Source organism: Odontesthes bonariensis, chromosome 19 (assembly GCF_027942865.1).
Source record: "Odontesthes bonariensis isolate fOdoBon6 chromosome 19, fOdoBon6.hap1, whole genome shotgun sequence".
NCBI classification, from domain to species: domain Eukaryota; kingdom Metazoa; phylum Chordata; class Actinopteri; order Atheriniformes; family Atherinopsidae; genus Odontesthes; species Odontesthes bonariensis.
This window is the reverse complement of record NC_134524.1, coordinates 5,483,572-5,496,000: the sequence shown is the minus strand read 5'-3', so window position 1 is coordinate 5,496,000 and position 12,429 is coordinate 5,483,572. Positions and strand designations below refer to the sequence as shown.

The following is a 12,429-nucleotide window of genomic DNA, read 5'->3' as shown; positions in this document are numbered from 1 at the left end:
GGGGTCCGTCTTGGAGCTGCTTTTGTGTGTAAATGCATGCGAGGGTGGCGGTGGTATCGAGTTGTCGCGGGGCATTTGTGTGCGAGCAGCCGTGCATAAACGGCTCAGCTAATGTGGAAGCAGAGGCCAGACGTCATGGATAAGGAGTGAACCCACCATCACGCACAAAAAGCGGGCAGAGCAGCCCGGAGGTGGATGCAGGCGGAGGTCCGCAGACACAGAACTGCGACTGTTACGTGACTTTTAGCTGAGGTAAGACTACTTCCTTATTCCTAACCAACAAAGAGCCCTGCTGGTATGAGCTCTACCTGCTCATCAGTAGATGGTAAACACCTTATGTGTCCATGGAGGGGAGTCCGGGCCATGTAGGTTTTATCATCTGCCCAAATCTGCGGGGGTCCGTGAGCCAGGAAAACGACAGCAGTGCTGGACGGATGTAACTACAACAGTTTCTGCAGTTTTTCTCTGAGGATTTCCACCTTTTCTGTCTTTTTCTCGTAGTTCCACCTGCAGAAAAGTTTCTCTTCAAGCTGCTGTAAAGTCATGATTTTCATTCCTGATGCCCATGCTTGGTCAACAATTGGCTTGTCGTGTTTTTTTAAAATTCATATTATATACATACAGAAAAGGTTGATGGTTAAAAAATGCTTGGGAAAATGCTTAGTTTAGCAAAAAACTAACTAATTTGAGGATAAAAACTTTAAAAACTGATAATAATCAGATTATAGGGTGCAGCTTCATGATGCTCTGTTATTTTCTTTCTTCTTCTCTCCATCTTTAACACATGACGGTAAAGGTCAAAGGTCAGGATAAGTTTGTAACATCAAGAAGTGTCCATGTAACATATGAATATTTAAAAGGCACAAAGACCCTGTCACGGACGAGAGAGTTTCAATTTGCAGGCGCGTTTGTACGAATAAAAAGGTCCGCATGTCAAAGAAAGGGATTTATTATTGAAATCATTATGAGAGACGGTAAAGCCAGCTGATTGCATTATTGATTAGACCAGATAATGAAGCTGGTTCAGTTCCACAACACTATTATGAGATTACGTTGGTCTGGAGCACACACACGTATGCAGGCTTGCACAGTCATCGTAAACCTAACCGCTATCAGTCTAACCATAAACTTAATTCATAGCTTATCCCTAAACCTCAACCACAACCTTAGAAAGACGTTCTGCTTCAGCAGAACCAGGATTTTGTCCTCATAAGGACCACATCTATCAATAAATAAAAAATGTACATTTTACATCCTGCAAATACGTTGGCTCCGCCCACTCCGAGTCATCTGGTGCGCCCCCTAGTGGAACCCTCAGGTAACAGGTGTGGTACACAGGGAAGTATGTGAGCATTTACGCCCACGACGGCGCAAGCTGCTGACGTGAATGTGTGATTAAAAGTTTATTTCTCACTTGACATGCAGCAGAAAGGTTTAAGTGGAGCGTAAACTAAATTAATTGTCACCTCTTCGGGACTCTGAGCTGAAAACTAAATGTAGGCCTAAAACAACCTGAATCTAATATATACTGATAATTCAATTGATTTGTACTATGGGAACTTTTGTTCTTCACAGAAGAGCTAGAATCCTCAAAATGTGTTTTATTTCCATCTTTTGTCCCAACAACCTGAGTTGCTGAAGCACAAATGAATTTTTTTTTCATTTTTATTTGTCTATTTATTTTTTATTATTAAATCATGTACAGAATACATGGCATCTTATATACAGAAAAAACATGAAAATAGACAAAAAAGACAAATTAATGTTTGCTAGGGCTTTTGTCGCAAATCGTATTTTTCAAACAAACTAAAAAGTTTCATAGCATTTTTACTTTTTATAATATTAAGGGCTTTGGCAAAGGAAAGTAAATCTTTATAAAATACAAAAAATCTGGGTTTTTACATTCATATATTTACATTTATGTATGAAATATTTTCCGAATAATAATATGTTTTTGACCAGAAAGTCCCATTCACTGTTAACCATAATAACACCATAAATAATGTCTTTAGGGAGAAGGGTTGGAGACGGATCCCCGTCTGCAGCCAGTCATGAACATCAATCCAGAATGTTGCGGGAAAACATACAGTGAAAAATCAAGTGATCAGAAGTTTCATCCTCTCCACAAAACACACATCCATCCGATTCAAAACCAAATCTCCGTCTCAGTAGCTCTCCGGATGGATATTCACCATTTAGGATTTTAAAGTGAATTTCTTTTTCTTTGGGATTAATGGGGAATTTTAAATATTTAGAACGCATCCATATATGTCTTCTTTGGAGAAAATTTGTTTAATGGAGTTACGAAATGACAATAAAAGGGTGCGCGATGTCATCAAACATCTTTCTAATTGTTATATTAGGAATCATAATTGCCTTGAAATGACAATTTCCAACTAGAAGAAGTGTAAAATTAGGAGTGATGTGAGTGGAGTTGGAAACAAGCTCTTGCATTAAATGTAAAGTAGGTTTAGGGATGGCTTTTATTATGGATACAAAGAAATTTGATTGATGATCATATTATATTTGAGGCAAAAATTTTCATATTCTGAAGCACAAATTAAATCTTCTTCCTCCGGTGTCTCCAGTCCTTTTTTTTTTGTTTCCAGTCCTTCAGATGTCGTGGCGATCGTCTTTCCGCTGCTCCAAGTTCCGCCACGTCTTCGGGAAACCGGCCAATAAGGGGCACAGCTACGATGGGGTGCCAATCACACGCAGCGTCCATGACAACCACTACTGCTCGGCCAATCCCTGCTTCCTCGCCGTGGTGACGGAGTGCTTTGGGGGCGGGGCGTTTTTAGTCCTGCCAGTCCATCATGTATGTAGGTTTTAATCATTCAATTCCACCATTTTTCCTCTGATGAACACAATAAATGCCGAATGATTGTTAGATGTGAAACAGTAAAATAGAAATCTATTAAGTCACCGAATTATTGAACTTTTCCTTTAATCCAACACCAACTGTTTAGCCGTTTAAAAAGATGACTTCACAGACTGAAACACCAAACTTTGTCACAATGTTTCGATAAACACTGATTGGACTGATATTTTAGAACAAGATGTAAATAAAATGCTCTCTTTCAGACGGGCAGGGTGGACCCTCAGCACCCCAGAGTCTGCGGCCACAGCGCCAGAGTCCTGGACGTCAAGTGGAACCCGTTTGATGATCACTGCATCGCCTCGTGCTCAGAGGACTGCACCGTATGCTCTCCATGTGTTTCCTGTTTGCGTTTTTTTTCAATTGAAAATTTGCTGATAAATGGGTTCAGAATCAAGGTTAAGGCTGGAGTCGGGCGCTTAGGCTCAGGCTGAAGTTTTAAAATCTCACTCTTCACCAGTTTAAATCGTTGTGATCAGTGAACGTTCGTGTTTGCAGGTGAAGATCTGGGACATTCCGGTCTGCGGCGTCCGACAGAACATCACCAAAGCCAGGAAGACTCTGATCGCTCACTCCAGACGGGTGGCCATTATTGAGTGGCATCCAACAGCTGAGCACATGCTGCTTAGCTCCGCCTATGACTACAAGGTCAGGCGCCTCATTGGTCAGTGCCACAGTCACATGAACTAATAGTTGAATTATCTCTGTATAAAGTGGCACTCATATCTGTTCCTTTGCCATGTTTAGTACTTTTTATTGAAGACACAGAGTGATAAAAGTGTATAAAAGTTTGATATCATTGTTGCATGTCTTACACCAAACAGCCACAACAATAAAACCACTGACAGGGAGAGTGGCTAACAATGCTAACGTCGTTACAACGCAACCTTTACATATTTTTGTGTATTTTTCATTTGTCCAAACTCATGGCAAACTTTTTCTTTCAGTGGAGTTTGTACATTTGCACCAAACTTTACCTGCTAATCTGGTTCTCATCAACGCTTTTTGCTTTTGGGAAGCTAAGAAAATTGAGCTAACTGTGGATTAATGCTACAACCCCCATTCTAAAACAGTTGGGACAGTCAGTGGGGTTACATGGCACTGAAAGGATCAGATTATTGGCTAAATTACAATCAGACTGAGTTATTAAGTGCATGTAGACACCTTAATCTGACAAGAAATTGGATTGGATCGGATTAAGACGCCGAGATAACTGGGTTGAAAGTCAAATCAAACGTGTTTGTAGACCCTGAAGCACGTGGTGAATTAGACTTTGCGTTACAAATTTTTCCCGGGGTCGTGACCCAGAAGTCAAACGAGACGATATTACTGTTGTTGTCGCCGTCAGAAAGAAACAAACAACGCGATGGAGTTTGTGCAACAAGCAGCTCATCACAGACCAAATGTAGAGGGACGTAGCTTCATCTTGCTCTGCGTTCTCCATCTTTCTCCAATGCCTGAGTTTGTTGTTGTTGTTGGTGGTGAAGAGGTCAACAGGAAGTGGCTCTATTAGCAACAGCTGGAATGGGTACAGCGCCACCCATCATACCGGGGTATGACACGCTTTGTGCCTCTGATCCCAATCATTCACCGCCATATAGCCAAGGATAATTACCCTTGCTCAACTCATTCTTATTGTAATTCAGTCAATAATCCGATCCTTTCAGGGCCATGTGACCCCACTGAGTGTGTAAAGAGTCAATTAAACTCACAGCAAATGATTCACAACAGAACATATCAAATGTTGAAAGTTACTGTTTTGTGATTAATGTTCACTCATCTTGAGTTTGATGGCAGCAACACGTCTAAAAACAGTCTGTGTGGCATCCCGTCTTCTTTTAACAACAGTCTTTAAACATCTGAGAGAGAGCTGAGGAGACCAGCTGGTGGAGCTTTGGGAGAGCAATCTTGTCCCATTTGTAGCCGTGCTTCGTTGGGCTGTGGTACTACAGACGTGTCTTTGTCTGGTTTTGTATCTAAACGTAGTTAGAAGCAAATCCTTCAACTGTTTGTACACGTTGGAGCAAGTGATTTGATCAGTTTTGGGCTCCGATCAGCTACACTTTGTTGTTCTATTTTTGCTGCCTGAGTCACTAAAATGAAAGGATTACTGAGCCGGCCTCCTGGTTCCTGGGTGACTCGGGATCCAGATCTTCTGTTCGATGTGACTGTTGATAATTCTGCTTTCCAAACAAAAAATTAAAACTCAAAATGAGGACTCAGATAAGAGACCCATCAAAAAAAAACTGCAGCACACCTGCACTGAAAAAAACAACTCATAAGATTTATGTTATATTTATTTAAACAAATTAAGTAAAGTCTACTTGTTTTTCATAGGCAGGAACATCATTTTACTCAAAATTTTAAGTAAATTTTATATATCTGTAGTATTTGCTGTTATGAAGTAACTTAGTAGATTTTAACGATACACTTTCAGGGTAAAGTTTATGTAGTATTTCTAGGTTTATGTACATACAACTATTAAACATTTAAATTGTATGAGGAAACCTAAGTAAAACTTACTCTTCCCCCATTATGACAGTTACTCTAATAGAGTTTACTTCACCAAAAAGTCACTTTTTTCAGTGTGCAAACAGAAATCTCCAGATATAAGATGGTGACGAAGGCTTCATCACCCAGCAGATCAGACTCGGCTTTGTTTCCGCCTCAGGTCCTCCTCTGGGATGTGTCCCAGGCAGGCGCAGTGATCAGGCATCCGGTCCGGGTGGTTCTGATGCCCGTCCACCACCGCTACCCGTCTGAGGCGCTGCTGCTGTCCGTCACCTTCAACAGCGATGGCAGCAGGCTGGCGGTCACGTCCAAAGACAGGCGGGTTCGGGTGCTGGATCCTCGAGCAGGAAAGATTTTACAGGTGTCCGTTTGTCCTGTGTCTCCTCAAAGTTTGTGTCGGAAGAGGAAAAATGGGTAAAATCTGAGCTGATTTACTAACCTTTCTGCAGGTTTCCAGCAACAACTCACACAAGGCCAACAAGGTTTTATACATCGGAGGGTTGAAGATGCTTCTGTCCACTGGCAGCTCGTGCTGGAACCAAAGACAGATCGTCCTCTGGGACCCCGTGAGATGCATTTAGTTTCACCTTTTACCATGAGAAGCATTTTATAGCAGAAGAATTAAATGTGCGTGAAAAACAGTCAAACTTCCACACAGTGAAGCACAGAACTACAATTACTGGTATTAAATGAGTAAACTCAAACCTTAACATAAGGGGAAGGTTAATCCAACTCATATTGGCATCCACGGCCCTGCATTGAAGTGGTTTGCGTCTTACTTGTCCAGTAGAACCTTCTCCGTTATGGTTGGTGACCTTTCCTCTTCCAGTGCTCCTCTCTCCTGTGGAGTCCCTCAATGATCTATTCTTGGGCCTATCCTCTTCTCATTGTACATGCTACCACTTGGGTCAATTATAGCCAGGCACAACCTTAGTTCAACCGTCAGAAATCTGGGAGTGACCTTTGACCTTTGATCTGAGGTTGGACAAACAAATTAACAATGTCGTCAGGACTAGTTTTTTCCAGCTGCGTCTCCTGGCCAAAGTTCAAATGTTTTTAAGTCGCCATGACCTTGAGAAAGCCATCCATGCCCTAATAAGTTCAAGGTTAGGTTAAGCCGTCACAGATGGGGGAGGGCGGGAAAGTTGAGCTGGGTTTGGTAGAAAGGTAGAGCTGAGTGTCGTCTGCGTACTGATGGAAGCGGATGTTGAATCTGCTAAAAAATCTGACCGTGGGGAAGGAGATAGATGATGAACAGGATAGGGCCGAGTACAGAGCCTTGGGGAACACCAGAGGAGAGGGGAGATGGTTGGGATGTGAAGGTTTTCAACTGGATGAACTGAGTCCGGCAAGAGAGATAAGATTTAAACCAGTCCAGGGGCGTGTCGGAAATGCTAATAGATGCTAATCTGTCGAGAAGGGTGGTGTGGGAGATGGTGTCGAAGGCCGCACTCAGGTCGAGGAGGAGGATGGATGACAGTTGGCTGCAGTTTGTACAAAACTAACTTCTCTCTCACTTAATCTCCACCTGTGCACAGGATGACCTGTCTGAGCCTCTGTATGAGGAAGATTTGGACGGATCTGCTGGAGTTCTCTTCCCTTTTTACGACCCAGACACACACATGCTTTATCTGGCTGGAAAGGTAATTAAAGACACTTTAAAGACACCAATCCCATGTCCAAGATTGTTGGTACCCTTCCTCATTAATCAACGGCAAAACCTTTATTTGCAATCAGATATTTTGGACCATTACATTATTGGTTGTTTTTTTCTCCAACCGCCTTAATCAGCATGAAACACTCCAGTACAGAGGTTAAAAGTCACTGCAGTTGTTCTTTGTTTGTATTTTTAGGGGGACGGGAACATCCGGTACTATGAGCTGAGCTCTGAGAAACCTTACATCAGCTTCCTGACGGAGTACAGGTCCCTGCTGCCTCAGAAAGGACTCGGTCAGATCAATGAACACTCATGAACACGCAGTTTCAGACACTGATGGAAAACCAAGGCTGTTCAGAGATAAAAAAACACAGTATTTGGAAACAGGGGGACTTGCTAAGCCACTTATATAAGACCAACTTTAACTATATACCAACAGTCATTACTGAAATAAAGCCAAACCATTCCAATCACTGTCAGGTGAAGTAAAAACCACGATTTTCTCATGGTTCCAGGTCATTGGTGGGATATATTGATCAGCAAGTGTACTCTCTGTCCTCAAAGTTGATTTGTTGAACGCAGAAAAATCCAAAAGCACTGGACCGACTTTGACAAGGACCAAACTGTGATAGCTTGAAATAGCTGGGTCATAGCATCTCCAAAACTGTGGCTCTTGTGGGATGTCTCTGGTCTGGAGTGGGTGGGGCTTATTAAAAATGCTCATTCAGCCCTACAGGGTTGTTTGCAGCCACTCTAGAAGAAGACAAAACACCACATTTGATGCTAGTTTTTGAAGGAATGGTTGATTAACAGGCTGGAGACACAACAAATCAAAGGAATGTCGACTTTCTATCTCAGATGTTGGTTTAGCTGAAGCATTCCCTGAATATTTCACACACGGAGCAGCTTTGGGATATTCTGGTTCAGAAGCTGCGGCACCATGTTCCTGTTCCTTTAAATGAGCTGCACTTAAACCGGGTGTTTAAATCCAGAGTAAGGTGGAATAACCACATGACTCCATCCATATGAGCTGACTATGAGAAAGGGGGGCGACTAAAACATTAAATACCAACACAAACAGTTTGACATTCTCAATAAAAACGATATTTGATCGAATCAAACCGAACACGAGCAGAGTTTGTCAATGCAGTGCATGTTTCCATTTATGTGTATTTGAATAAAATGAAATGCCTTCTGATGTGATGGCGGACATCCTTTCAGGGGTGATGCCAAAGCGTGGCCTGGACGTGAGCGCATGTGAGGTTTTCCGTTTTTATCGACTGATCGCCATCAAAGACCTGCTCGAACCGCTGTCGATGATCGTACCGCGAAAAGAGGTTCCTATGATGCATCTCGCATTTCCTACTGGTGATGAGAGCAGAAACTATCCAAAGCACAGAAAGTCACATTGTAGTCATTCGTTTTGCCCTTTCTTCCAGTCTGGAATCTTCCAAGAGGATCTGTATCCGATGACAGCTGGAAACCAGGCGGCCATGACAGCTCAGGAGTGGCTGCTCGGGATCACCAGGGGTCTGTAACCCACCGATGCATTTCATCTGAAACTGACGGCAGATTCACGGTTGCAGTTTTAAGGGACATGTCGGCCCCTGCTTCATCTCTTCGTCAGAACCGGTGTTGATGTCCCTAAAGCCGGAGATTCAAGTAGAAAACCCTTATGCAGAAACGGAGAAGGGGCAGGTGAGGCAGCTGAGCTCCCTCAGGTTCCAGATGGGCCCGGCTACAGGGGCAGTGATGGAGACGGACCAGGACCTAATCGAGCAGGTAGCCCGCTGTTAATCTGATGGTTTTTTAACAGTAATGTAAAAAACTGAAGCTAAATATTAAAAAGTGGGCATACGCAGAAGTAACAGGATGAGATTTATAGCAACAAACCAACCAAAACACGAGTCCAAACATGGCAAAAATAACCAAAGTTGTTGAACACATCTACTGAATCAGCTTAAAGGGATAGTTCGTCTCTTTTCGCTTGCCGCTATTTTTGCCTCCCTTCATATCAATGCGTTCAGCCACCTAGCGATAGCCGCACCTGTTACGGTGTTTGCTGCTCGGTCTGCACTTCGGTCTGCACGGTTTACACAGCAGGCAGTGATACGAAGGGAGAGAAAATAGGGCCAAGCGATTGTGAGGTCTGACTTTTTCCTGGTGAACGATTTTGGGATGTAAATGTTTTACTCTTTTGAACGCATATTGTTTTGAGAAGCAAGACGCTTTATTTTCGGGACCCCAGCAAACCTGCCGGACTACCTTCGTCAACACCAAAACGAGGCTGGAACTCGGGACGCAGCAGGGGGTAAGAAAATGTTCATAAATGATATTGCTAATATGGGATGTCATAGAGCTTCATGTCAAAAGAGGCGAACTATCCCTTTAAGGCCAATCAGCCGAGAGCAACAGCTCAATAAGCCATTTCACTCTTTTTTTTTAACTGCAGACTCTTTGTAATGTTTAGGGATTTGTTTTAGAAATGCAAATTTAAATGTGATTTTGTTATTTAAACTCTTGAAATGGAAAAAAAAGAGTTAATAATTACGTTAGCTTCGTAAAAATGACATTAATCTGTCTCTCCTCAAAACGTTCACAAGGTTTTGCTCCGTCAGCTTTGCCCGATGTGTTTCAGGGGAAGTTATCTAAGCTCGTGTGAAGCTCTTGGGGTACCCGTGCAGACCAAATACAGTATACGTCACACGGGCCTTCTGCACATATGGACACGGTTACAATGAATTGGTTCTAAGAATCCTTCTGATTGGTGCCCCCTGGTGTCCGGAGCTGGTTACTACAACCTGTTTAAAAGAACATCTGCAGAAATTAGTTTATGGAATCAGGAAGAGTAGAGCACACATCCGAACCACGGCCATGTTAGGAATCAGCTTAAATGTAAGAATCCGTTACGAAGATCGAGCAATTTCATCTTTAGTTTCATTTCGCCAGGAAATTAAGAGATTAAACTTTCACCAAATGGAGACATTTTTAAATCCAGGTTAAAAACATTTCTTTTCTCATGTGTCTATGCATGAAATCTGCACGATATCTTTTAATTTATCCGGACTGTTGCTTGTTTTTAAATATATTTAAATGATTTTATTTGTTTCTCTTTATATTCTTTTATGTATTTTTAATGCTTCTTCCACTCCCTGCTGCAATGCTTTTATTTTATGTAAAGCACTTTGAATTGTTTTGTACATGAAATGTGCTATACAAATAAATTTGATTTGATTTGATTTGAAATGCAGGCTTGAGATGAAGTATCTCTATTGGGATAGTTTTAAGATCAAACCAAGTAAGGAACCCTAAGTTTGTAAAAATATCCCTTTTGTCCCTTGCTGAGGCCTTCCTGGAGGAGCAGCTGGCTTACCAGGATGCCAAATACCCCGGAGACGTGGGCGATCTCTCAGGGTGGCAGCCGGACGAGACGCTGATTCCTCTGTGGACGTACTGCTGCACCCCTCACTGCTGCGAGCCCGCAGAGAGACCACCGCCAACAACCGAGAGCGAGGTCAGGCGCACATCTGAACTCGAGTCGCTCGGTCTCCAAAGAAAACTCTCTTTAGGATTGTGTGTGTGTGTTTCAGCTGCTGCAGGCGTTCTACACACAGCAAGACGAGATCAGAGGCCTGAGGGAAGAACTGCAGGAAAAAGATGTGAGTACACCAACGGGAAATGAGCAAAACTGTCATTTCTCATCAGCATCGTACTTAATGGCTGTGTTCGAAACCGCATACTACATACTACATACTGCATACTGCATACTACATACTACATACTGCATACTACATACTGCATACTACATACTGCATACTGCATACTACATACTGCATACTGCATACTGCATACTGCATACTACATACTGCATACTGCATACTGCATACTACATACTGCATACTGCATACTGCATACTGCATACTACATACTACATACTACATACTGCATACTGCATACTGCATACTGCATACTGCATACTACATACTAAATACTGCATACTGCATACTACATACTAAATACTACATACTGCATACTACATACTGCATACTGCATACTGCATACTGCATACTACATACTACATACTGCATACTGCATACTACATACTACATACTACATACTACATACTGCATACTACATACTACATACTACATACTACATACTACATACTACATACTGATCGATCAGACATTATGCAGAGCGTTTACCCACAATGCATTTCGCTCCTGCCCGAGCCGAAATCAGCCGGCCTGAAGCTGATTTTGCTTAAGCTCTAAACTCTGTAAACTTTAGCAACATTTGAAACATTTTCAGGTGAGAAAGTAGTCGTTTAGATCCCCAACGTGTTGAAAACCTGACAAAATACCGGCTATTTACAATTCTGTTCCGACGAATTTGGCGCTACTAAAGCTAGCCGCAGTGAGCAACGCACTTCCGGTTATTTTCACAAAATAAAATACCCGTTGCCTTTTATCATAGGGAAAGCCATTACGATACAATTGGTGCTTTTGTTTTGAAAACAGGAAGTGAACCTACCCTCGTTGTAGCGAGCTTGAAACTGCCGTTTTGACAGGAAATGACGATCAGCGACGTCACGTTACGTTGCATCTTGGGTAGTTTGAGTATGAGTAGTAACCTCACGATGCATACCCAACATTTCGGAGAATCTAGTATGCATCCGGGAACTTCTCGCTTACTCAAACTCAAAAAGTTAGTAGGAGTAGTAGGAGAAGTATGCGGTTTCGAACACAGCCAATGTGTCTTTTGCTGTAACACTTTCAGGTGAGGATCGCTCAACTGGAGCTGGAGATCAAGAACAACAGGAACAACATGAGGGCGACTTTTTGATTCAGAAGCAGATGCAAATGTTACGCCCCTGAAAAAGGGGAAATAGAAGTACAACACGGACACGATGTAGCTTCAGTCAAGTCCAGTGTTGTGATGGACGAACATAAGCCACACGTTCCGTACGCATTGAACGAGGCAATCATGAACAGATCCTCCGATCACAAACTGCCAGAGACGGGGACTCAAGTCGACTCGAGTCGCTGTTTTGATGACTTGTGACTTGACTTGACAAAAAATAAAAGACTTGAGACTCGACTCGGACTTGGAAGTTAAAGACTCGGCACTTGACTTGACTTGAGACACGATGACTTGAATGACTTGAGTGTTAAGCATCTAGCATAACTTCCAACTTTGTTCGTCATTTAAAGATCCATTCTGACCAGTAAGTGCTTGTCAAATTAGCTAATATTATCCTGTTAGCCTAGTCGGTAGTTAGCTAACGTTAGCTTGATGTGATACGGGGTGGACAGGTTGGACACATTGGCCAATGATGTTTACTGACAGTTACTTATATCTTGTGTTTTCACTTTATTAAGAT

General features: G+C 42.4%; 1 protein-coding gene across 1 annotated transcript; it reads left to right on the top strand.

Moving 5' to 3' along the window:
* The first annotated feature begins 2,617 nt into the window (after positions 1-2,617).
* LOC142368859 (coronin-2B-like) lies at positions 2,618-11,891 on the top strand. The gene is made up of 13 exons (XM_075451059.1): positions 2,618-2,818; positions 3,085-3,201; positions 3,377-3,526; positions 5,550-5,750; positions 5,839-5,955; positions 6,928-7,032; positions 7,243-7,339; positions 8,268-8,383; positions 8,486-8,576; positions 8,674-8,828; positions 10,393-10,560; positions 10,637-10,705; positions 11,826-11,891. The coding sequence occupies exons 1-13, from the start codon at positions 2,618-2,620 to the stop codon at positions 11,889-11,891; spliced, it is 1,653 nt and encodes a 550-aa protein (XP_075307174.1).
* Positions 11,892-12,429: the final 538 nt, after the last annotated feature.